Source organism: Microcaecilia unicolor, chromosome 13 (assembly GCF_901765095.1).
Source record: "Microcaecilia unicolor chromosome 13, aMicUni1.1, whole genome shotgun sequence".
In the NCBI taxonomy this organism is placed as follows: domain Eukaryota; kingdom Metazoa; phylum Chordata; class Amphibia; order Gymnophiona; family Siphonopidae; genus Microcaecilia; species Microcaecilia unicolor.
Window position 1 is genome coordinate 64,092,317 of NC_044043.1, and position 27,651 is coordinate 64,119,967.

The 27,651-nt window shown below is 40.8% G+C and overlaps 1 protein-coding gene across 1 annotated transcript in view; it reads left to right on the forward strand.

Annotated features, from left to right (window-relative positions):
- The window catches only part of MTOR (mechanistic target of rapamycin kinase), a 181,479-nt gene that overhangs the window by 37,500 nt on the left and 116,328 nt on the right, over positions 1 to 27,651 (forward strand). The window contains 4 exon segments of the mRNA XM_030185556.1: positions 5,234 to 5,320; positions 14,497 to 14,670; positions 14,957 to 15,069; positions 22,059 to 22,221. Of these exon segments, the coding sequence (XP_030041416.1) occupies positions 5,234 to 5,320; positions 14,497 to 14,670; positions 14,957 to 15,069; positions 22,059 to 22,221 (537 nt within the window).

Here is a 27,651-nt window from a genome sequence, read left to right on the forward strand (position 1 = left end):
ATAGGTTGAATGCCCCACAGCACAGCTGGATGCTTCAGTGGTATGCAGAGACCTGCACCTAGTTGTCACCCCTGCATGCAATGCTACTTTTCAAGGCGAGTTCTCCATAGATAAGCAGGATCGCTACAGCCACACTAGCGGATAACATCATTGGGACATAGCCAGTTGGAATCCCTGTACCAAAGTTCAGAAAACTTCAGAAAAGCTGTCTTGACAGTTAGGGATATTCCTGTGTTCCCTAACTGTCAGTTCCTCTCAAGTCTGGTTTCTACAGTGATCATAGTTGGTTGGTTTTCCAGTTTTCCTTCCCTTCAGATAGTATTTTTGATTAAAATTAAGTTTGATTTAGCCAGTATTATTTTTAATACTCCTGAAAAAATAGGATTTAAACATTGTCCACCTGTAAAAGGATAATGTCAATAATGGGAACGCATGATTTGTGTGCCCATTGTATGGGTCTTTTGCACGATGTTGACGGTTGTTTAAATGTGCCAAGATGTCTCCAAGAGTCTGGAAAATATGGAGCCATCAGAACATAACTTAAGCATAGCCGTACTGGGTCAGACCAATGGTCCATCTAGCCCACTAATTAAAAGAGTACTTAGAGGAGGAGAAGAAGAAATCATTGAAGTTTTCAGTCTCAAGAAGCTAAGCACAAAGGGCCATTCAGTAGATGGCGCTGAAAGTTAGGGTCTTGAAAAATCTGTGCTGAAATCGTATTCTGTAAAAGGCAATCCATGCCAAGTGCCCTTTATAGAATATAAATCCTCAGCGTTACACTGGACTGCAACATTACACTAGAAAGCCAAGTAAAATCCACAACAAAGAAAATGTTCTACTCAATGTGGAAACTCAAACGAGTGAAACAATACTTCCCAAGGGAAACATTTCGCAACCTGATACAATCGATGGTACTGAGCCACGCTGACTACTGCAATGGAATCATGTACTCAGGATGCAAAGAACAAATACTAAAGAAACTTTAGGCCGCACAAAACACGGCTGCAAGACTCATCTTTGGAAAAACACAATTTGAAAGCGCAAAACCCCTTCGCGAAAAACTACACTAGCTCCCTATCAAAGAATGCATTGCCTTCAAAATCTGTACTATGGTTCACAAAATTATATACGGTGAAGCACTGGATTACATGACAGACCTAATCGACCTACCAGCCAGAAACTCATTCGTATCAACACGAACGTACCTAAATCATCTACACTACCCAAGCTGCAAAGGACTCAAATACAAATAAACTTACGCATCTAGTTTTTCCTACATCAGCACACAACTATGGAACGCATTACCAAAATACTTGAAAACCATATATGACCAACTACACTTCAGAAAGACACTCAAGACCCACATGTTAAAAAAGGCATACCCTACAGACCCAATGTAAATGCCTGATCTCTGCGACACAACAACACTAAAGTTCGTAACGGACTTCACCGACCTCTCCCGCCGAACGATTCCTCTATGTGGTCCTACCACATGAACATTACCCTATCACAACCTCACCTTGTATTTGTATACACCGGAGTCTGCAACTGCTCTCTGGCACTATATAAGCCACATTGAACCTACAAAAAGGTGGGGAAAATGTGGGGTACAAATGTAACAAATAAATAAAAACATCAATTTCCACACAAACTTTGGGTGCATGGGTTTACACCAAGTGAAACCTGGTGTAAATCCTGGCACGCAAGTTAAATTCAACCCCGAAATTCTGTAACATCGTGACTAATGTTATGGGAATGCGCCTGACTCGCCCATGGCCATGCCCCTTTTTGGGTTACACTCGAGACGATTTCTGTGCACAACTTTATAGAATAGCTCGCAGTGAGAAGCACGCATACATCCAAATAATTGGCAGTTAACACCTTCCTCTCAGTCTAACATTTGAGGGATTCAAGTTTGACTTTTCTAACAAGTCCACTGAGGCACTAGATCCGGTCTCCTTGTGATATTGATGCTTCAGACTCTGGCATGAGCAGTTCTGCTGATGATGATTCAATAAAGAATAAATGTTTTTTCATAGGAGCCTAGGCTCCTCCTCTGATGCACATGGTACCCTCCCCCCCCCAAGCACCGTTAAAAGGAAGGGGACTCCCCTCATGACATCAAAATTCTAGCTCCTTCCTTTCTCCTGTGGCTCGATGCAGTGCCAGAAAAACACCTTCTCGGCATCATGGACATTCTGACTCCTCCTTTACATATCATAAAAGGATCACTTCAAAAAAGCATTCCCCTTAATGCCATCGGAATTGAAGCCTCACTTTTTCCGACCAAATAAGGAGCAGCAAGTGCAGCAGTTCTGAAGCAGGGATTTTGATGAAAGGCTTTCATGAACTCTCCCTTACCTAAAGAGCACCGAAGAATGGGGAGAATATTCTGTATTGAGTCATTATAAGCATTCATCTTCTAGAAAGCGTTCACACACTTCCAGATTATTTAATCCATCTCCGCTATTATTATTGAAGCATTCTAAAGATAGTAGATCCAAATTTCCTCTTCAGCCTCATCCTGTATGTACAGAATTGTGAAGAGAATTCTTGAAAGAGATATGGATTAGAGAAGTCAAGACCACCCACACCTGGGAAGACTATTGTGGCCACGAACCAACAAGATCATAAGGCTACCCCATCAGATAGTTCTGATTCATCTCATTCCCTTCCTAACTCTCAGTAAAAAGAGTATCTCTAATTGGAGGAGTGGCCTAGTGGTTAGGGTGGTGGACTTTGGTCCTGAGGAACTGAGTTCGATTCCCGGCACAGGCAGCTCCTTGTGACTCTGGGCAAGTCACTTAACCCTCCATTGCCTGCCGCATTGAGCCTTTCCATGAGTGGGAAAGCGTGGGGTACAAATGTAACAAAAAAATAAATAAATAAAAACAAAAATAAAATTATTGGAAATCAGATACTAGCATGAGTCCCTTTTATCATCGCTTCATTGTAGTCCATCACTGGGGTTACCTTTGAACCCCTCATCAAAACAACTCAAGAACAGATGTTAATAGGAGGACATATCCTGTCAGAAGTTTTTATAAAAGCTTAAAAAAAGAACTATCTTTAACATCTCAAAAATATCTAGATTCTAGAGCAGAATTTTGTAGGGATTTTAAAATATTTAGATATCCCAAAGGATTAGTGGCCATGCTGAGCCATAAGTTTTTGTTAGAACAGCAAGCGAAAATTTAGTAGATGACTTTCTTGATATGACCATCCACAAAGAGGATGAAGAGGAAATCCAAAGTTCAGCAAACAGCTGTTGGTCATGATGTTACAATTTTTACACCAATCTATAGTGGAAGAATTTACTCTCAAGAGCTGTAAGAGCTCAAAGACCTATTCAAACACAGCTCCAGGAAAAAAAAATCCTAAGATTTGGATATGATTGGCAAAATGATGTTTCAGAATGGAATACTAAACTCAAGAATAGCTGCTCACTAATTCCAGTTGTTGCAGGTTTTTTTTATACAATCCTTGCGAAAGCTCAAGACTTGGTAGGTACATCTGTCAATACCAACCGGGATCACAGGAACAAATAGCACAGTGGGCCTCAGAAAAGGGTGGAACAATTTTATTAAATGACCTGATCAAGCTGTGTTTCGGCAAATGCCTGTTCTTCCTCAGCCCCGTGACTTTTCATGAAGTGTCTAATAGTAGTAGCAGCTCACCTGTAACAGCAGGGTATTTTTGTGTGTCCCTATCTAGATGATTGGTTAATATCAGAAGACAACAAAACTAAAGTACTTTCTTCTCTCTGAATTGCAGTCGAGATGCATGAAATTCTGGAATTTGTCATCAACCTACAAAAATCAGCACTACTACTTACGCAGATGCTTTCATTCATACTGTGTCAACCAAAGCTTTTCTTCCAGTGCAAAGGGCAGAAATGATAATCCAAGTAGTTTGCAATATTATCTTCTTCTTGTCACGTTTCAGCGCAGTAAGTGTTGCAATTACTAGATCATGTGGTGGTGACAGCATGTATGGTCTCTTTGGCTCATCTTCAGTTGAGTGAACTTCAATGACAACTCAAGTTCCAGTGGAACCATAGAGCAAGCTATAAGTGGTCATGCTTAAATTTAGGTGTTTAATTGCTGACATGCTAGTGTTCTATAACAGCTTGGTACTAAGTTTTAGCGTCCTTTATAGAAATGTCCCCGAATACATGAAGTGAAACAACCCAGAGCTTAGGAGTCTCAACTAGTATAGCTGTGGTGATCCCGCTTGTTTATGTAATGGATGTTCTCTGTGGTCAGCAGAATTCTACAGCCACATATTCCCTCCCACCCACCCTCCGATGTTGAAGGTTGCTGTAGGAATGACTTGAGGGGAAATTGACAGGAATGCGGGCATTCTGTCACATGCTCAGACAGCTTTTTTGAAGTTTTCTGAGCTTTGGGAAAAGGTTTCTGACTGACTCCACATTGGTGATGTCATCATTAGTGTGGCTGTAGTGATCCTGCTTTCCTCAGAGAACACCAATTATAGGTATGAAACTACGCTTTTCACTCTGTTTATAATGATAAATTGCAAAATGCTAGTATCTCAAGCAGTCTATTTCCCTTCCCTACGGACAGCAGAGTTGAAACAATCAGTGTTGCCTGTGCCTCAGAAGGAAAGTAACAATTGATTCAACAATTTTCTTTGTTAGAGTTGTTGTTACCCTGCTTAAGCCATGGTTTCCTGTGTATTAATTCATGTAACACCCGAAATTAGTACACCTTAAAGGAAATTACAGACAGATGCAATGAGCCCCAGCTCCAACAAGTACCTGAGATGTTGGGAGATAAAGTGGCTTATCCAAGGCAGAAGGAAGAGTTGAACCCTGATGTCCAAGTTCCCTGTCATTTTAACAAGCAGGCCGCTTGCTGTCACTGATGATTTACTTGATGCATTTCAACTAGGATGGCTTTGCCAGATAATGCAGGGATGGTATTTGTGCACATTGATTCTCTCTCTGGTGTCCTAGAGGACTAGCAAAATCCTGTAAATGAATCTCCCATCTTAAATTTCGTTTTCTGTACTAACTGCGCCTCGTTTTCTATTTATTCACAGTTGTAATTTTATGTATTACTTATATAAGCTGTAGACCGTGTGTGTACCTGTCATTGGCAGCATGCCTTCAAGTCCTGTGGTTCTGTGTTTGATTTGAACCTATGCTATAATGTTGGAGATGTTCACTCTTCATGTCTCATTGTAACCACTCTTCCATTTTGTCTTGTAGTTCATGTTTCAGCAACTTGGCATGCTCGTATCTTTTGTCAGGAGTCATATCAGACCCTACATGGAAGAGATTTTCTCCCTTATGAGAGTAAGTTGGCTATCTCACTTCTGAAGATTATGGCGAGAGAGCTATGTGGAAGTGTTTCTGAGTCCTGCACTCACAAAGAGCCTCTTTATACTGATGTGATGTAGGGGGAGTTAAAAAAACAAAACCAGCACACCCACACCATATATTAGTTTTGGGGCTGCAACATAGGAAAGAGAGCTTCCTTGTTCAATTTGCCAGGGTAGGAGAGCATGAAGAGAGAGTTTTTCCATGCTGTGTCATTGGAGGTGGAATGAGGATAAATTCACTCCCTTTTCATCCCTCCAAACCAATCTAGACATGTGGGTTTGCGCTTTCTTACCAGCAGATGGAGACTAGGAAGCACTAGTTTCATGACATCATGACATTACCCTTTATAGAGTCCTGTGCAGTCCTCAGCCACCTAGTATTTCTCAGTTTCCAACAGATGGTAGGTGAGGTATGCCTATCTGGATATGGTCTGAAATAGTTCTTATGAAGGCTGGTCTTTGATCTTCCTCCTTGGGAAGAGATTGTAAACAGAGTGAGCAGCTTGGGTCTGATTTTAAAAGGGGGAGGAGCTATAAGTGTTAAACCTGGTGGGGCCAGGTTCCTTCCTTCTCTATTTATTTTTTGAGGGGGCGGAGGGTTACTGCTGTTCCCTCTGTCCTACTCTTGAGAGGTGGAAGAGCTTTGGTGTAACTCAAAAAGAAAAATATAGAGAAGGGGGGAGGGGGAAGGACAAAAGGACCATAGCGGTTATTTGAGGAGAGAGACTAAGCAGCATCTCCAGAAACAGTAGGAGAGAGAGTCTCTGGGTGGAGGGAGGGTCTTTGCCACCTTAATTTACATTAGTGGGGCCACTGAGAGAGACTGACAGTATGTAGCATGGCGGCACAGGCCGAGGGCAGCCAGTGCTGTATTAGTTCTAGTCACCAGTTTCACTTGTGTGAGGAAGAGCAGCAGACAGAGGCATGGTCCCAGGGTCTATTTCTGGGGGCAGCGAGCTGATTTGCAGTGGCAGGGTGGAAGTCCCTGTCCCTCTCCATGTCCAGCTTCTCTCATACCCTTAAATAGTCCAGTATCTCTCCTATCCTCCCCCTATATGATCCAGCAGCTTTCTCCCTTTCTTCCCTCCATTCCCTGCTGTCTAGTAGCTCTCTTACTCCCACATTCCATCATCTCTCCCCCCCCCCATACCCGGTTCCCCCCCTTGTGATCCAGTATCTCTCCAATTTTCCCTCCTCCCCTTTGCAGGTCCAGGGTCTCTCCCTCTTCCTATCCCTGCCACCTGCCGACGATCCTTCAAACCTGGCTTTTCCAGGAGCAACAGAGATTAACACATGCTGCCTGCTGCCGCCTCTATAGCCTTCCTTTTGCTACATCCTACCTCCTACCATAACAGGAGCTGGATGTGACAAGAGGGAAGGCTCTGGAGTTAGTGGCAGGCATCATGTATTAATCACTGCTGCTTCTGTCAAAGTCAGGTGTGAAGGATCGCCGGCGGGTGGGGAAAGGGAGAGATGTTGTACCCGCAGGGTGAGAGAGAGGATAGCAGTGCTGCAAACTTTACCAAAAACAAAAAATAAAACATGATGTGGCAGCAGGCTGAGGATTCACTAAATCCCTTGAAGGCCCTGATTGCACACAACTGGTAGACAGTCTTGCTGTCTGAGATTTGTAGAGCTGCAATGGTTGCACCTTTGCATATCTTTTCTAGCACTGTAGGTTAGATGTTTTTACCAGGAAGGATGCTGCATTTGGTGCAGTAGTACAAAGAGCAAGGCTCCCCTTCAGTTTTAAGGGTGCTTTATTAAATCCCTGAGTTCTGGACTACTCTGTTGAATGATAAAAAAGAAAAAAATGTAGTATTACCTACTTGTTTTCTTACCTTGAGTTCTACCAGACTGGTTCAGAGTCCCACCCTGGTTTGTTGAGAATGCCGTTTTGTACTTGACTCTGGAAAAGATAATACTACAGGAATTAGTTTGGGTTCTCTGGAGGTTTATGGTTGGTTTTCTGTTGAAACCCTGAAACACCCCACTCTCCTTCAGGGACGGGTTAGGGGAAGATTTTTCTCTCTTGCTTTATTAAAGAAAATACTCAGAAGCAGGTGCTGCACAGTGATCTTTATAGAGTAAGGCATAGTTTTTGTTCTCTGTTGCCATCTGCTGGTTGAAAGGCATAACCCATTGGTTCAGGACTGGTCTGGTAGGACTTAAGAAATGAACATTGGCAGGTATAACCAAAGTTTTTCATCATGTACTGTATGTGTAGTGGGAGGTGTAGATAACAGTCCTGTGCCATAGTGGTGGGAGGGGGGCATAGAGTATTAACTGTAGCATGTGTGGGAGGGGAAAAGAAATATTGCTGTATCTTGTGTTGGAGAGGAAAGGGGGGAATGTTCTTATCCTGTTGAGTTCAAGAAGAAGATTGTCCCTGCACTACATACCATAGTGGAATGTATTTTCTGTCCCCTACTCCCCCTCTCCCCGTCCATCCAAAGAAACGAGCATCTTTTTGAAGCATGCATTAGGAGCAAGGTGAGAATATAACTATATTGTGCTCTTGTAAAGGGGCTGAGGGCATGTCCTTGCACTGTGTAATTGGGGGAGGGGGGACACAGAACAAAGTCATGTCATACATTGTGTGGCATGGACTGGTGAGGAACTATTCCTGCACATGGGGAAGACCTTGTTGCTCTTGCCACACTGGGAAGTTTATTCACATATCTTGGAGAAGAATGGAAGCGTGCAAAGACGGGAGTACTGTTTGTTTGTAAACAGGTACAGCCTTTACGTTTTATAACTTTCATATTGTCAGTGTAAAAATGCAGGGAGCATTGAGCCTTCCCCTCCATCCCCCCATCCCTCTTTCCTAATACTGGAGCAATGTGGTGGAAGAAGTTTAGGAAGTTTCTTTGAATCTCTCTCTCACTAGCTCATGTCTCTTGGCCTATGCTGGTAGCCTGCTTACAGTGTTAACACAGGCAGGTGAGAGCTGGGCACTAGTGTGGTTTCAAGCCTTGAGTGTTTTTCTTGTCAGAGTGAATTAACTGCAAGTGAAATGCTGCAATCCATGACGCGAAAGGAATTTACCTCTCGAAACCTGGAAGCTTTGGAGCCCAAATCCCAGCTGTCTGCTTCCTGTGCTGATCTGGAGCTATTTGAAATGAAAAGAGCTTCTTGGCTTCCCAGACAGCAGTGGGAAATGGAACATTCGTGTGAGGAAATGCAATCCAGGGGGGAAAGGGGGAGTGAAGGTTCCCCCAACAGCCCTGGGAGAGTATGTACTGGGGGTAGGACCAAAGGGCCTCCTCTCCTGGTAACGGGTCAGGAGAAGGAGCTCCCTCCATCTGTCTGTCATCGTGGGTCCCGTCTGTCTGTCTTCGTGAGTCCCATCTGTCTGTCTGCGTGGGGTCCCGTCTGTCTGTCTGCGTGGGGTACCGTCTGTCTGTCTGCGTGGGGTACCGTCTGTCTGTCTGCGTGGGGTACCGTTTTGTCTGTCTGCGTGGGGTCCTGTTTTGTCTGTCTCTGTTGGTCCCGTCTGCCTGGTTTTTAAATTAAAATGGGGGGGAATCCAAAAGTTGCTCAAGAGCAAATGGTTTGGAGTGAGGTATCTTTGAAGAATACTATCAAAACAGAGAGAAGTTAGGGCATCCCAATAGAGAGGTTGCAACAAAGGTACAAGCAAGCCAGGTGCTTTTAAGGGAAGAGCAGACAAAGATTTCAAATTTTCCTATCAGCAGTTAAGCAGGTTATAGATACTGTACAAACAACAACAAAAAAAACACACTTTGAAGTGTCTTTATACAAATGCTAAAAACTTAAAAAATAAGTTGGAGAGTTGATGTTGATTGCACTAAATGAAGAGATAGATGTAATAGGCATCTCAGAGACCTGGAGGAAGGAGGATAACCAATGGGACACTGTGATACCAAAGTGCAAAGTATATCGTAGTGATAAGGTGGATCAAATTGGAGAGGTTGGTACTTTGTGTTAAAAAGGGGATTGAATCAAACAAAATAAATACTGCAATTTGGAATCCTTCTGGATAGAAATTTGAGTTTGAAGGGGAAAAGAATACTAATGGGGCTGTACTGCTATCTGCAGTACAGTTAGTACAGACAGATGATGAAATGTTAACAGAAATTAGGGAAGCTAACAAATTTCTTACTCCTATAATAATGAGTCAGCAAGTACAATCCGTGGGACCATTAGATCACGAAGGAACAAAAGGGGCACTCAAGGACAAGGCCATAGTGGAGAAACTGAATGAATTCTTTGCTTCGGTCCTTACAGAAGAAGATGTAAGAGATATGTCTGTACCAGAAGCGGTTTTCAAGGGTGATGATGTGGAGAAATTGAAAGAAATTTTGGTGAACCTGGAAGATGTAGTGAGCCAAATTGACAAATTAAAGACTAGTAAATCACCTGGACCGGAAGGCATAAATCCAAGGGTACTTGAAGAACTCAAGCAAGAAATTGCTGATCTGCTGTTAGAATCGTCCGTAGTACCTGAAGATTGGAGGGTGGCCAAGGTGATGCTGATTTTTAAAAAGGGTTCCAGGGTTGATCCAGGAAATTACAGACCGGTAAGCCTGATGTCAGTGCCGGGCAAAATAGTGGAAACTATTATAAAGAATAAAATTACAGAACACATAGATAAACATGGTTTAATGGGACAGCATGGGTTCAGCCAAGGGAAGTCTTGCCTCACCAAATTGCTTCATTTCTTTGAAGGCATGAATAAACATGTGGATAAAGGTGAACCTGTTGATGTAGTGTATCTTGATTTTCAGAAAGCTTTTGTTAAATTTCTTCATGAAAGACTCCTGAGAAAATTAAAAAGTCATGGGATAGGAGGTGATGGAATTGGTTATTGGACAGAAAACAGAGAGTAGGGTTAAATAGTCATTTCTCTCAATGGAGGAGGGGTGGAGTGCCGCAGGGATCAATACTGGGACCGGTGCTATTTAACATATTTATAAATAATATGGAAATTGGAACGACGAGTGAGGTGTTTAAATTTGCAGATGACACAAAACTATTCAAGGTTGTTAAAATACGAGTGGACTGTGAAATATTGCAGGAAGACCTTTGGAAGACTGGGACTCCAAATGGCAGATGACATTTAGGGCCCTGTTTACTAAGCAGCGTTATAGGTGCATTAATGTTTTTAACGTGCGTTAACCATGTACATGCCTACAGTATTCCTTAGCGTGTGCACTAAGTGTAGGCGCTCTAAAAACACTAACACACCTTAGTAAACGGGGCCCTTAATATGGATGAATGCAAAGTGATGTACATTGGAAAGAGTAATCCGAATCATAGTTACCTAATGCTAGGGTCCACCTTGGGGATTCTATGGTGTGACCGCACCTTGAGTATTGCGTTCCGTTCTGGATGTCTTATCTCAAAAAAGATATAGCAGAAGGTTCAAAGAAGAGTGACCAAAATGATAAAGGGGATGGAACTCCTCTCGTATGAGGAAAGGCTAAAGAAGTTAGGGCTCTTCAGCTTGGAAAAGAGACTGATTAGGAGAGATACGATTGAGGTTTACAAAATCCTGAGTGGTGTAGATCGAGTAGAAGTAAATCGATTTTTTTACTTGTTCCAAAAGTACAAAGACTAGGGAACACTCAAGGAAGTTATATGGAAATAATTTTAAAACAAGAGGAAATATTTTTTCACTCAATGAATAGTTAAGCTCTGGAACTCTTTGCCGGAGGATGTAGTAAAAGCTGTTAGTGTATCTGGGCTTAAAAAAGGTTTGGACAAGTTCCTGGAGGAAAAATCCATAGTCTGCTTTTGAGACAGACAAGGGGAAACAACTGCTTGCCCTGGGATTTGTAGCATTGAATGCTGCCACAATTTGGTTTTCTACCAGGTACATGTGACCTGGCTTGGCCACTGTTGGAAACAGAATACTGGGCTTGATAGACCATTGGTCTGACCCAGTATGACTACTCTCTTATTTACCCAAAACAATTGACTTGAGTCGGTGAAATTATTCCCTGAAGTAGCTGTCATTGCAAATCAGGGTTCTCTGTTATATTGCGACTGCAGTAAGATCCGTGCTATAAAGTAGGGTTTGGAAGAGGATTATTGATCTTTAAGAATGATTCTTCATATATGAACTATGACAGATAAGTTTTGCACCATTGTTTCTTTTTAATAAAATAAGATTTTTCTGGGATTCTACCTTTGACGCTTGCTTTTCCTCAACAAGGAGACCATAAAACTATAATTTTTTTGTTATATTTTTTTTGACATATTTGTTTTTCTGGAGTTTTTTCTGAACAATGAGTACTATGTTAACCCATCTTTTAGGAGAGTAATAAGGCTTCTGTGTGTTAATGGATGTTGCTGAGGTCTTTTTCTCCACAAATTTATAAAATATATAGAATGACTGTGCTGCTTGTTAATTCAACTTTGTAGTTTACAATTATCTCATTATTGACTGGATAGCTGTTATGTCAGAAAATGCTTGGGAGATAAAGTTCATAGGTGAAATAAATAACTGCTTCATGAGCAGCTAGTTCAGGAACCGACAAGAGGGGGAGCTATTTTAGATCTAGTTCTAAGTGGAATGGAGGATTTGGATTGAGAGAGTAACGTGTTGGGTCCATTTGGCAATAGTAGTCATAACATGATCAAATTTGAGTTAATAACTTGAGTGATGACTCTAAGGAAATCTACTGTATCTACTGCTTTTGAAAGGGCAACTGTGATAAAATGAGAAAATGATTAAAAAGAATGTTAAAAGCATCTGCAAAGGTTAAAAGCATCTGCAAAGGTTAAGGGTTTAAATGAGGCATGGGTGTTATAAAAACACCATCTTGGAGGCCAAGACCAAATGTGTACCACATATTAGAAAAAGGTGGAAGGAAGGCCAAATAACAGCATGGTATGGGATGAAAGAGGCTGTTAGAGTCAAATGAACAATTGAACATCTTAAAAAATGGAAAAATGATCCAAAAGAAGAAAACAGGAAGCAGCATAAGCACTGGTTTGCGAATCATTGATAAAGAAGGCTAAAAGATCATTTGAAAAGTTTGCCATAGAAGCAAAAGCAAGAGTCATTTGTACTTTTAGATCACGGCTAAAAGGTGCACTCAGGGATGACAAGGCCATAGTAGAGAGATTAAGGAGTCCTTTTACAAAGGCGCACTAGTATTTTTAGCGTGCGGTAAAAATAAGTGTGAGCTACACTTATTCCTGTATACACTGTATTCCTATGGGCATCTCTAGCATTTAGCATATGCTAATTATTAGAGTGCACTAAAAACGCTACCGCACCTTTGTAAAAGGACTCCAAAATAAATTCTTTGCTTCATGTTTTTGTTTTTTTTACTGAGGAGGATATAAAGGAGCCACCCATGCCAGAAATGATATTTAAGAGTGAAGATACGGAGGAACTGAATCAAGTCTTAGTGAACATGGAAGATGTAATAGTCCAAATCGACAAACTAAAGAACAGCAAATCACCTCCATTAGATGGTATACACTCCAGAGTATGGAAAGAACTCAAAAATGAAATTGCAGATCTCCTATTACTGATCTGTAACCTATCATTAAAATTATCCATGGTACCTGAAGATTGGAAAATGGCCAAAGTAACTTCTATTTAAAGAACAAAATTACTGAACCTGTAGACAAACATGGATTGAACGAAGGGGAAGTCTTGCCTAACCAAACTGCTGTATTTTTTTGAAGGTGTAAAGGTAGATCAGTGATACAGTGTATGTAGATTTTCAGGAAACTTTTGCAAAGACACTTATGAAATGCTCCTTCGGAAGACTTAAGAGTGGATATTAAAATGGCAGATAAAATTAAATAAGGACAAGTACAAAGTGATCTACGTTGGGAAGAATAACCCAAATTATACATGCACAATGCTAGATTTCACATTATTATAGATAACACAATGCTAGATTCTACACTAGGAATCACCACTGAGGAAAAATATCTAGGTATCATTGTGGACAATATATTGAAATCTCTGGCTCCGTGTGTGGCAGCAGCCAAAAAAGGCAAAGAGAATGTTAGAAATTAAGGCAGGAATAGAGAATAAAATAGAGATTGTCATAATTCCTCTGAATCACTTCATTGTGTGAGCTCACCTTGAGTATTGTGTGCAGTTTTGGTCACTATATCTCAAAAAGGATATAGCAGAACTAGAAAAGGCATAGTGAAGGATAACCAGAATTATTAAGGGAATGGAATGACTCTCATATAAGGAAAGGCTAAAGAGGTTAAGGCTCTTCAGCTTGGAGTGGAGATGGTTGAGTGGCGATTATATAATAGAGATCTACGGAATCCTAAGTGGAATGGAATGGGTAAATGCAAATCGTTTCTTGACTCTTTCAAAAAGTACGAAGACAAAGATACACTCTATGAAGTTAGTAATATAGTTAAAACAAATAGAAAATATTAATTTGTCACATAATTAAGTTCTAGAACTTGTTGCCAGGAGATGTGGTAAAAACAGTTAATGTAGTTGTATTTAGAAAAGGTTTGGACAGATTCCTAGAAGTGAAGTCCATAAACTGTTGTTCAGGTAGATTTGGGGGAAATCACTGCTTATCTCTGGTGATAAATAGTGCGAAATCTTGCTGCTTTTTGGGATTCTGCCAGGTACTTTTGACCTGAATTGCCTATGGTTATAAAGAGGATACTGGGCTAGATAGACTTTTTTGTTCTGACCCAGTATGGCAGTTCTTATGTTCTCTGTTTGTCTGCGTGACTCCCCTCTGCTTCTCTGTCTGCGTGACTCCCCTCTGCCTCTCTGTCTGCGTGTATGTTTGATGATGTTTTTCCCGTCTTGTCTTTGTGGTCTTTATTTTGACATGTTTGTCTGCTCTGTCCTGCCTATACTGCTCTCCCTGCTTTTTTTGCCACTACTTGCCTAAACTGTGTGCTTGCTTATGCTGTGTGGTTGTACTTGCCTTGTGTCTGCATTATCTGTGTAGGGCCTTATGCTGCTCTGTATGTTTGTCTGTTGTGTTTCTTTATGTATTTCTGTATTCCTTGAGGTAGTGTGTGTATGATGTAGAAGTGTATGTGTGTTTCTTTGCCCAAGGGGTGGGGGTATTGTATACATATTTCTCTCTCTCCCTCTCTTTCTTTTTTCTGGTCTTTTGGCTCCAATGGATTGGCCACTGGTGGTTTGTAACCTATTTTTTCTTCTTCCAATAGGTACAGGATTACTGGACTATGAATAACCCAATTCAGAGCACTATCATCCTCCTGATTGAGCAGATTGTGCTTGCTCTTGGGGGTGAATTCAAACTGTATCTGCCCCAGCTCATTCCACACATGCTGCGGGTGTTTATGCATGACAGCAGCACTGGCCGTGGAGTCACAGTCAAGGTGAGAGGAAAGGGTCATGGATTTTGATATACCACCTTTCTGTGGTACAAACAAAGCAGTTTACATTTATTACATGCAGGTACTTTCCCTGGCCCTAGTGGTCTCATAGTCTAAGTTTTTGTACTTGGGGCAGTGGAAGGTTTACTGACTTGCCAAAGATCACAAGGAGCAACAGGGGCCCATGTATGTCTCAACAGAAGCATCAGGCTCCTTGGAGCAGAAAAACCGCACCACCTGCACTCAGCCTTTTTGTTCTCTGATGGATTGCTTTCTGATTGTGTCACAGTTGCTGAATGCCATTCAACTATTTGGAGCTAACCTGGATGATTATTTGCATTTAATTTTACCTCCGATTGTGAAACTGTTTGATGCTCTTGATGCCCCACTGCCAGCTCGCAAGTGAGTATTTTTCTTCCTTTGCTTTTTGGACAATGATTCAAGGGTCTGTAGTGCTCGTTTCTTGTTCATTAGTGCCAAGATGTTAGCAATAATTATAATCAGAGCTTCTTTTTTGCTTTTAGTTGATGGTGATAAGTACTGGCATCCTTTTTTATGGTCGTAGTATTTTTATTAAATTTAAAGAGAATAACAGAAGACAATTCAGTGTAACAGTACAACAGCATACAAATTGCAAAAATCATGTAAAGGACAGAAGAGAGAGAGCGGAGAGGAAGAAAAGGAAAAAGAAAAACACTTCTCATCAAGTATCTCTAAAGTAGGACAATAACAAAGACCACTTCTCCTTATAAGTGATATAGCGACATGACTTTTTAGCCAGAAAGGTATCATATTTTAGGTGTATTTTATTTACATGGTAGACAGGCTGTCCTCAGGCATTACTGTTCATCTGTCTGTATGCATAGGTTTGTTTCTACAAACAAACCTGTTTGGATGGATAAATATAAGGGGTGACAGCAGAAGTGGAAGTGAGCATGGTAGTGGGGAAGATGAATGGGGCACTTATAATGCTAGAGCCACAAAGGCTGCAACACCCCCATGGTACCAAGAAATTGAAAAACAAAAAAACACTGTGGTGGCACCATTATGTCTTCTCTTCCACCAGACCAGCCCAGAACCAATAAGTTATGCCTGTCAACCAGCAGATGGAGATAGGGAGCAACAACTTGTGAGCGCTACCTTATATAGGGCACTGTGTTGTTCCTCCTCATCAGTATTTCCTTGTTTTCGTGTAAACAGGGGGTAATAATCCAAAATAGCAGAATCGTTAACAACTATTATCGCACAAATATTTCAGAAACAAACAAGTTTTCAAATTTTTACAAAAGAGTATATAGGATGAGATTTGATTTATAGCAGTAGCAAGATTATTCCAAATCTGCACAGCCTGGAGTATAAAAGATGTTTCCAGAATAGTTTTAAATCAAACTTGCCTGAACGAATGGAAATTAAGGGTCCAATGATCAATGTGCAATTTCCATAAGTAAATGATGAAACAAAATTAAACTTAGATGATCAGGAACCAGGCCATAGAATATTTTAAAGATGGTACAAGAGGATTTAAACTCAATATGGGCATGAACTGGAAGCCAATGAAGTGCTTTCAATAGTAAAGGGTAAAGAGTCATGGATTTCATATACTGCCTTTCTGTGGGTACAACAAAGCAGTTTACATATATCAGTAGTGTAGTATGATCATATTTAAGCTGCCTGAAAATCAAACGGCTGTCGTATTTTATAGCAGTTGAAGCTTTTTTTTTTTTTTTTTTAGTAATTTAGCAAATGTCCCCAGGTATAGTGTATTACAGTAATCTAAATGAGATAATATTAAGCCTTTTGTACCAATATTGCAAAGTGTTAGTCCAAAAAATAAGGTCTCGCTGATCTCAGTTGTTTTAATCTAAATAAAACTGCTTTGGTAAAAGAATTCACTTGATCCTACAAGGAAAGGGTGAAGCCCATCTTACCCCCAACACCTTAGTTCGATGGGTAACCATTCTTTCAAATTCAGAGGCAATGTGTCAGGCAGTAGATCTTGATGTTTACATAACCAAAAACTTTTTGTTTTATTGGTATGTAATTTTAATAATTGTGACAAGACCTGGTTCTTGATTTTTGTCAATACAATTAATTATTGTCAGAAATGATTGATCCAAACTATCAGTGAGTGGAATTAAAACAAATATATCATCTGCATAAAAAATGAGAATTTGATATTTCTCTAAAGGAATGAAGCCTAGAGAACCCATGAATACATTAAATGATAGAGGAAGTGACGTCATCACTGCGAGATGGACGCTTGAAATTTTGGCTCCATTGGAGCTTGGGGAAAATCGGTATGATTCTGTTCTCTGCAGCTTTAATTATTAATCCTTTCCTCCTGGAGAGTTGCAAGTGATGACTGCTCAGAAGAGACTCAGACTCCGATACGAACCACGGGGAGATAGTGGAGAGCGACAGGAAATTACAAAGCGGGACGTCACCCACTGGTTTAGACTTGAAGGTGGAAATTTTGGCGGTCCGGAAAGATATTCAGTCAGCTGTTTTGGAACTGCGATTAGAGTGTAAAGCTGCGTGGCTAATGCTATTCTCTCAGAAAAAGTCAGATAGAGACCAAAAGACATGAAAATGGAGGTTTTATTACTCACTACAACAGGAGCTGGTATCAGTAGCAAACATTAGTTACTCTGGTAGTTGTAAAATAATTAGTCTGAATTCAGAGAAGAGGAAGGAAAGTTTGTTCCTCATCAGGACATATCGTATGAAGGACACAAAGCTGAGAGAAACAAAAGAAAGAATGAAAGATTCTTAGCTGCAAAGATTTAGTCCCCACCCATAGTCACGGGCACCGGGGGGGGGGGGGGGGGGGGAAGCACACACATCCCCACCCCCGGAATATGCCCTACCTACCAGAAGGATATATTCCAGCGTTCCCTAGATGTACAGTCACTTATATACGCCTTCCATCACAGAGCACCACCTCATAAATTACCCAATGAGGAATTCTGCACAGAGCTCTGTGTCTGGTCATTACCTTATATGTTACCAACTGTTGTTCTTATATGTCCAGTTAAAACTGGTTTGTACTAGTTTGCAGTTAAAACCGTTACCAGGCCTCTGGCTACAGTGAACAGGATGTGTGAAGTCTGCACTAACAGGCCTCAGAACAAACACAAAGGAGAAAGAAGCATAATTGCATGACAAATTCCATAACAAGAGGTGCAAGGTATCAGGAGCTGCCTAGAGCGATATGAGGAGAAGGTTGAAGAGCTAGATGACGATTTGCAGGCATTGAGGGTGGAACTAAATACTGAAAAAAAAAAAGAAAGGGCTGATCTTCAGGCAGCGCTAGAGGACTTGGAAAATAGGTCCAGAAGCTGTAATGTGTGTTTTGAAGGCATTCCGGAGAATGAAAAACATAAAGACTGCACAAGTAGTGCAGGAGCGCTGCATTTTTATTATGAACTCAGACATGGGAGATGTGGGTGAATCAGGAGCAGCTACTATAAAGCTGGAGAGGACTCATAAAAGTATGGTGCCCCAGCAGGATTCTAACCGTCGATATGGCTTGCTTTCATTAATTTGCAGTAAAGGAAGCTGTGTGGCAGAAAGCCCAGAATCTGGGTGACATCAAATGGAATAACTGCAAAGTTATACTGTTCCAGGATTTAGCTAAAGCCACCCTTCAGAGATGGAGAGATTTGCGTGATGTCACGAAGTATCTACAACAAGCTGGGTTGCATTATCGGTGGTTATATCCTTTTGAGCTATTACTGACAGTGGCAGGTCAATCACGCAGGGTGAAGACAACTGTGGAGGCGTGGAAGACTTTTATCTAAATTAGTTTGCTCGAATCTTTCAGTACAGATGGCCTGAAGCTCAGCTCCAGCACACCCACCACAGAAGTCCACTTGGCAGAAAGCTCGTCCTAATCGAGGATGCTCAATTCCTGTGCAAATCAACACCGGCTACAGTTACTTGAATTATAGATTGCTTGGACATTCTGTTTACTTCCTTTCACTACTTTAGGGTTTCAATGAGAATGTGTGTGTGTGTAGTTTTCTTGTAGTGGCCAGCGTGACTGAAATATACATATTAAGTGGTGTAGCTGGCATTTAAATTGAAATATACATATTAAGTGGTGTAGCCGGCATTTAAATTGCTACAGTGATTGCGTTTTCTGAAAATAATTCTTGTACCTTTTATGTATTACTAATGCATGTACAAATTTTTTAAATTGAAATAAAGTTTGCTGAAAATGAATCTGAGAAAACAAAATGTGGGGGGAGGGGGGCAGTTCAGAAACAAAAGAACTCCAGTTGGGAATTAGAGAGAACGAAAACCAACAATGTTTGTCTCTTGACACCTTCCTCCCCCCCATCAGTGATTCCCATGTGTTATCCAGGTAAGAGCTCTGTTCATATTCCTTCTGTTAGTAGAAAGGAGATAGCATGAGGGGAATCATGCCATTTATGACCTTTGCATCCAGTTTGGGAGGGAATACCAGCACTTTTCTCTTTAGGAAAATAAACACTAATGATAATGATTATTGTAATACTTCAGCAGTGTGATTTGGCCAACAAATAGTTTATGTGGAGGGGCATAATTGAAAGGGGCGCCCAAGTTTTCCTGAGGATGTCCTCGCAGATGTCCCGGCGAAGGAGCAGGGAAACCCGTATTATCAAAACAAGATGGGTGTTCATCTTTCATTTCGATAATACGGTTGGGGACGCCCAAATCACGAAATTTAGGTCAACCTTAGAGATGGTCGTCCCCGATTTTCGGCGATAATGGAAACCGAGGACTCACATCTCAGAAACGACCAAATCCAAGCCCTTTGGTCATGGGAGGAGCCAGCATTCGTAGTGCACTGGTCCCCCTGACATGCCAAGACACCAACCGGGCACCCAAGGGGGCACTGCAGTGGACTTCAGAAATTGCTCACAGGTACATAGCTCCCTTACCTTTATTTATTTATTTATTGCATTTGTATCCCACATTCCCCCACCTATTTGCAGGCTCAATGTGGCTTACATAGATTTGTTAACATTGTTATGTAAGGAAATCAGATACAGTTAGTAATGTGTAGCGATTAGGAAGGGAGATCAGATACAGTTAATAATGTGTAGCGATTAAGGAAGGGAAGAAGGAGGAGAGTTGTTAGGGTAGTTGTATAAGGTGGGCGTTCATTATTGAGTGGGTAGTGAGGTGGCTTGGTGAGGTTATAGGTTCTCATTGTAGGCCTTGTTGAAGAGGAATGTTTTCAGAGACTTTCAGAAGATTGTTGTTTCTTTGATTGCTTTCAAGTCAGTAGGTAATGCATTCCATAACTGCGTGCTCTGGTATGAGAAGGTAGCGGTGTGCATCAGCTTGTATTTGAGTCTTTTGCAGCTGGGGTAGTACAGGTTGAGAAATTTGCGGGATGATCTTGTGGTGTTTCTGGGAGGTAAGTCTACAAGGTTCAGCATGTAGATTGGGGTGTCTGCATGAATGATTTTGTGTACAATCATGCAGATCTTGAACGCAATACGTTCCTTAAGTGGAAGCCAGTGAAGTTTCTCTCTTAGGGGCTTTGCACTTTCATATTTAGTTTTTCCAGATATGAGTCTGGCGGCTGTATTCTGTATTGTGTGCTGAGCCCCCCAAAACCCATTCCCCACAACTGTACACCACTACCATAGCCCTTATGGGTGAAGGGGGGCACCTATATATGGGTACAGTGGGTTTGTGGTGGGTTTTGAAGGACTCACATTTCCTACCACAAGTGTAACAGGTAGGGGGGATGGGCCTGGGTCTGCCTGCCTGAAGTGCACTGCACCCACTAATACTGCTCCAGGGACCTGCATACTGTTGTCATGGAGCTGGGTATGATATTTGGGGCTGGCATAGAGGCTGGAAAAAATATTTTTTTTTTTAATTTTTTTGAGGGGGGGGGGGGGTTAGTGACCCCTGGGGGAGAAAGGTGAGGTCATCCCCGATTCCCTCCGGTGGTCATCTGGTCATTTAGGGCACATGTGGCTTGGTCGTAAGAAAAAAAGGGCCAAGTAAAGTCTTCCAAGTGTTTGTCAGGGACGCCCTTTTTTTTTTCCCCATTATCAGTCGAGGACGCCCATGTGTTAGGCACGCCCCAGTCCTGCCTTCGCTACGCCTCTGACATGCCCCCTTGAACTTTGGTCGTCTCTGCGACGGAAAGCAGTTGAGGACGCCCAAAATCAGCTTTTGATTATGCATATTTGGGCGACCCTGTGAAAAGGATGCCCATCTTGCAATTTGTGTTGAAAGATGGGTGCCCTTCTCTTTCAAAAATAAGCCTGATTGTGTTCTGCCATTCGATATGCCTAAGGTGTCTCAACAATTTGTAATATTAAAGCTGCTAACAAGTAAGTTGCAGAACTTGTTGAATGTTGTACAGTGACTGGTGGCAGATGGGCTAGAGCTTGGGTCTAGAGAGTTCCATGGGGACAGAAATTTCACCCATCCCCAATAGAATCTAACTCATACCCATCTGTACCTGCTAACATCCATTCCATCCCCACAATTAATCTTCTCCATCCCGACTTGTAGGAGTCAATGTTATTATTTACTTGCTCGCAACCCTCTGTTTCCTCTCAACCCATAATTGCCTCCTATTGTTTTTTGAGTGTTGCAAGTCAGTCTAGTTTTCCAGCTGCCTCTCTTGGCATTCCAAGCCTCATTCTGGTGCTCCAGTGCCTCTTTGAGTGCATTCCAAGCCTCATTCTGGAATCACAAGAGATTCTGAGTACACACTGCAGGAATCCCACTACAATTTCTTCCATCCCCATGGGAATCCGTCGGCAACTTCTTCCATCCCCATGGTACTCCGACGGCAACTTCCATCCTCATGGAATTCCCACAGTCCCCATTCCAGTGCAGCTCTCTATTTGGGTCTCCTGACTTGACACCTGGTTGCTCTAATTATTAACACTCAATACAAAATGGAGAGAAAGTGGAGTTCTTAAATACCTTATAAATATCTACCTCCACCCAAATCTTATTAAGAGTACCAGTACGTGTTATTAACAAACCAACATTTTAACTTAGAGGGAAAAGCCTCAACTAGCCCATACTCTCTTTTCTAGTCTGCTAACTGGCTCTAATCTTATTTTAGGCATAAAAAAATCTCTTGTTGAAAAGCTATTTTTATTTACTTCTAGTAATTTTTTTCAAATTTTACTTGGCTTCAGAGCTTTGTGGTAGCTTTCTCAATAAATTGCCTATAAATTGCTCTAGTTATTAACTTTCACTACATGCCAGCATATAGATTAATTAGAGAAAGTGATGATATACAGAGAGGAAGTTCAGGAGACTGTAGGCATCTAAAGACAGGGCTCAGAGAGGCAAAATATGATAGTACAAGTATTGGCAACACACATTGTGGCAACTTGTTTCTTTTTACTCTTTGATTGTAGGGCTGCTCTAGAAACTGTAGATCGCTTGACAGAATCCCTGGATTTCACCGATTATGCCTCAAGGATAATTCATCCAATTGTGAGGACACTGGATGCAAGTCCTGAGCTCCGGTCCATAGCCATGGATACGCTATCTTCCCTTGTCTTCCAGCTTGGAAAAAAGGTGATGCTTGTCTTGGATTGGAAGAAGCAAGAGGGGCAAGAAGGGCTACTATGCTACACTGTATGGTGGTGCTGTGGGAATAATTTATTCTGACTGGATGATAGATAAAGGTCTGGGCACTAGATTGAGAGAGAGAGAGAGTTTTTTGTGGTAATCTTATAACTGCATGCACGGGTAAAAAGTGTGCTTGTACTCTTCTTTGTGTGCACTCTCCCAGATTTTCAAATGAAAGTACATAAGTACTTTGACAATTATTTTATTTATTATAAATTATATTTGTTATTTTGTACACAACACAGAGTGGTCATGTACCATTTGAGCAGTTAATACATGTGTTATTAAAATAAATATAAGGAGCAGAAGAAAGGGTTAAAAAATACACAAACAAAACACAGAAAAGTACAAAAAGGCCTTCAGAACTGGAACAGTGAAGAGATCTTTACTAAAAAGACCTGACATGAGCCTGTTTCGGTGTACAGAGGCCTGCGCCAGGGGTCAATTGTGTTGGATTATTTGTAGTAAATAATTAGCAGATTTTATACACACAGCTTCAGCTTTAGAAATGTTAATTTCTTTTCTTCATCTCTCTCATACACCCCAGAATAATTCACTGCTGAGTCACTTTAAAGTTGAAGTAACAAAACATCTGTTTACTCACAGTTTGTAGTTAGATTATATTCAGACAGGCTTATATATACATAATACTATACATTTGGATTATCAGCTCTTTCCATGTGCTTAGATGGTAATGGATGCTCACACCACCATAGATCCTCTCAGCTTAGGAGAGATCATGAGCTCCATGTGCTGTGCCTAACCCCCACAGGAAGTTGCATGGGTGTGACCTCTCTAAGTAATTCACATCAGAGGTCACAGAGTAATCACAGAGAAAAAACATTTCTGACAGGCAATGCATGTTAAATACAATACATTCCAACAAACCCCTTCTCATGCATAACTGTCATGCAATTATTAATTTACACAAAGTCCAAGCTTTATACGCAGATTCTCAAAACGTTCTCTGGGTAACGGTTTGGTCATGATGTCAGCTGTCATCTCACTGGTGTGACAATAGTGTAGACTGATGACCCCTTCTTTCGCCAACTCTCGCACGTTGTGGTATTTCGTTGCGATGTGCTTGGTGCGTGACTGAACCTTGTCATTCTGTGACAGTCGGATGCAGCTCTGATTATCTTCCATTATCTGGATTGGTCTCTGTTCAGCTATTCCAAAATCCAGCAAAAGTTTTTCAATCCACATCAGTTCTCTGCATGCTTCTGATACAGCCACATATTCAGCTTCTGTAGAAGACAGACTCACAATACTTTGTTTATGACTGGCCCATGAAATTTGTACATTTCCATACATAAACACATATCCACTTGTGGATTTATAATCAGAATGATCCCCTGCCCAATCAGAATCACAGTAACATATTAGTTTTGGATTACTATTGGCTGAAATCTTTAATTTACAATCAATGGTACCTTTTAAATACCTTACCATCCTTTTAACTGCAGTCCAATCTGATTTGGTAGGTGAGCTGACCCTTCTGCTCAAAATTCCTACTGCATTTGCTATATCAGCCCTGTATGTGGTAGTTAGATATAAAAGCTTACCTATGGCTGATCTATATTGGATGTTATCTGGTAAAGGTTCTCTTACTGTTTCATCCTTCAGAAAATCAGTGATCATGGGAGTGCTTACAACTTGGGCATCTTGCATACCTAAATTTTCAATAAGCTCATTTATTTTCTGCTTCTGGCTTAGAAGATAAGAACCATCATTTTGTTTCTCAATTTCTATACCAAGATAGTATGACACATTACCAAGTTCTTTTATCTCAACATTCAGGTTTAAGTATTTTACAATGTCCTTGTACTCTTGCTCACTTTCGCTTGCAATGAGCAGATCATCAACAAAAGCTAAAATGTATGCATATTGTCCATTTCTGCACCTAGTGTACAAGCATTTATCTGCTTCACCTTGCTTAAATCCTAAATTTGTCAATATTTCATGCAATTTGTCATTCCAACATTTTGCACTTTGCTTTAATCCATAAAGACCTTTGTTTAATTTACACACTAGCTGTCTTTGTTTTGTATTTATGAAACCTGTTGGCTGTTCCATGTACAAGTCTTCAGTTATATCTCCATGAAGAAATGCTGTTTTCACATCAATGTGGTTGACTTGCATGCCTTTTGAGACTGCAATGCTCAGAAGTGTTCTAATTGTCGTGTGTTTCACTACAGGTGCAAACACTTCATCAAAATCTTCTCCATATTTTTGAAGATATCCCTTTGCGACTAATCTGGCTTTATACCTTTCCACTTTTCCTTGTGCATTCCTTTTTAACTTGAATACCCATTTGCATCCTATAGCTTTCTTGCCAGGAGGTAATTTTGTAAGAATCCAAGTATTATTTTATCCAATGCATCAATTTCTTCTTGTGCTGCTTTATGCCATTCAGCAGCTTCTTCTGCTGGCATTTTCTCAATCTCATCCCATGTTAAGGGCTCTTGAGCTTCTGCTGACTTTGTTAGGTAAGACAGTCTTGGGGGTGGAACACCTTTGTTTTCCCTGGATGAGCGTCTGACAACAGGTTGGTCTGACCTTTCCGCATCCTCTAAATCTGAGAGTCCTTCTCCAATTGATTCCCCTTCTCCAACTGTACTGTCTCCTGCGATGATCCTTTCTGTGTCTGCTTCCTCTGCCTGTTCCTCGTTAGATACAGATGAGTTGCTTTCAGACATCTGCCTTGGTATGGCATTTATATACACTGGCATGTCTATTATGGTTCTAGTTTCATATTCTGGATGATAAGGCTCATCTGGGATAATCCAGCCTTTATCAACCCTTTTGTTTTCATCAAAATATGTAACATGTCTTATGCCAACAATGCCAGTTTTCAGATTCAAAATTCTATATCCTTTGTGTCCTGGAGCATAGCCAACTAAAATGCCCCTTTCTGTTGTGGAATCCAGCTTATGCCTTCTTTGCTTTGGTACATGAGCATATGCTGTACTTCCAAATGTTCTTATGTGTGACAGGTTTGGCTTCCTACCATGCCATGTCTCATGTGGTGTGCGCTCAGCGCCTTTAGTTGGCATTCTGTTTTGTAGGTACACTGCTGTGAGAATGGCTTCCCCCCCATAGTCTTTTAGGGAGATTGTTATCTGACAGCATACATCTGGTCATTTCCACAAGTGACCTAAATTTTCTCTCTGCAACAGAATTTTGCTCTGGTGTATAAGCTACTGTTGTGATATGCTGAATGCCTTCTTGTTCTAGAAATGTGCGCATGCTTTGTGAAATGAACTCACCACCATTGTCGGTCTGAAGAACCTTTGGTTTTCTTTCAAATTTATTGCTCACCATGGCTACGTATTTCTTCAGCATGTCTGTGACTTGACTTTTTTCTTTCAGCAAATAGGCCACACAGTATCTAGAGAAATCATCCAAGAATATTAGCACAAATCTGTTATTTCCCAATGATGGGATATTAAACGGTCCACATAAGTCACTGTGTATTAAGTCCAGTACTTTATTACTCCTATTTCCTGTGTATGCAGGAAATGAGGGTCTCACACCTTTTTGAGTAACACAGTCTATGCATTTCTCCATTTTACCAGCATCTGCACTTATCTGAATGCCTGTGGCTAGTTGCCCATTGTGAAGATCCTGGATCACCTTAAAATCACGATGTCCCAGGCGGCGGTGCCAGGTTTCCAGACTACATTTACCATCATTCTTCCTTACTTGCGCCAGATGTGAGGCTTCACCTGAAATGCTCAGTTTATAAACATCATTATGCATAAAAGCTTCAGCATACACTTCATCATTTTTAGAGATTGTGCACTTACTGTTTTCAAAATGAATCACAAATCCCTTCTTATCTAATGTAGATACACTAAGCATATTGCAAACTGCTTGGGGAATATACAAGACATCACTTACAGAAATTTCTTTAACTTCATTAGACACTTTGCATTTTAAGAATCCAATGCCTTTTGCTTGGATCTTAGCAGTCCCTGCGTTGCAGTTTTAAGAATACCTTCTTCTGGACACATTTCCTGAAAGAAATCCTTACAATTGGTTAAATGGCATGTGCTCCCCGAATCCAAAATCCAAGTACTTTCATTTGAATTATTATTTACCATAGTCAAAGATTTTTCTACCATTAGAAAGCTCTTATGTTTATTATTGTCCTTCATACATTTCCTGGTTGGAGAATTCTTTTGTTCCATTGGCTTAGGTGAGCTAGAGGGGGTGTTTTGTGTTTCCTTACACCATTTAGATACATGTCCCTCCTTTCCACATGAATAGCAAATCAGCTTGCCCTTGGGTGGAGTTTTCCCATAGCTCCGCCTTCCTCTGTTCTTTGCCAAGAAATTTGTTTCATTTCTCTCTGACTGACTTTGAGAACACATCTCCTCAGAATCATTAATTATGCATTCCTGCCTCAGTTTTGATGCTGCCTGTTCAAAAGATTGCCCTTCAATGGCTTCATTTACAGACCTAAAAACATCAAACTTCTTTGATAGTGAGGTAAAAAGAAATGCTCTTTTCAATGCATCACACATGGGAATTCCAGAAAGTTCTAGCTTTTGAAATGAAGACATAAGCTGCATAATGTGATCATTACACTTACTTTTATCCCTTAATTTGGTTTCATTTAACTCTGCCAACCAAATTGGTTGCTGCTTTGCATATGTAGTTGCATACATAGTTCTCAGTTTATATAAAATGTCCTTTGGTGTATCTTTTCCCTCCACTAATATGGCTTGTTTCTCTGAGAGAGCTTCCAAAAACATGCACTTCACATAATAGTTTGCATTGTCCCATTCAGCCATATTTTCAGCTGTTCTGTTTTGGTCTAAGCATATATTTAATTTCTTTGCTTGAAGGAGACATCTGAATCTTAGTTCCCACTGCTGATAATTAAATTCAGTTAATTTAGGCACCTTGAGAGAGTAGAAAAATGGTGAATTCCCTCCCTCAGCCATTTCTTAGCCTTCTGTCTGCTGTGTGGGGGGAGAGAGAGACAGACTGAATCTTTCTTTTAAAACTTAAGAGAAAAATGTGGCTTTTTTACTGCCTGGTAATATTTCTCTTCTTTTTCAATTCCTGGCCCTGGGCCCATAACCCTTTTGTTGGATTATTTGTAGTAAATAATTAGCAGATTTTATACACACAGCTTCAGCTTTAGAAATGTTAATTTCTTTTCTTCATCTCTCTCATACACCCCAGAATAATTCACTGCTGAGTCACTTTAAAGTTGAAGTAACAAAACATCTGTTTACTCACAGTTTGTAGTTAGATTATATTCAGACAGGCTTATATATACATAATACTATACATTTGGATTATCAGCTCTTTCCATGTGCTTAGATGGTAATGGATGCTCACACCACCATAGATCCTCTCAGC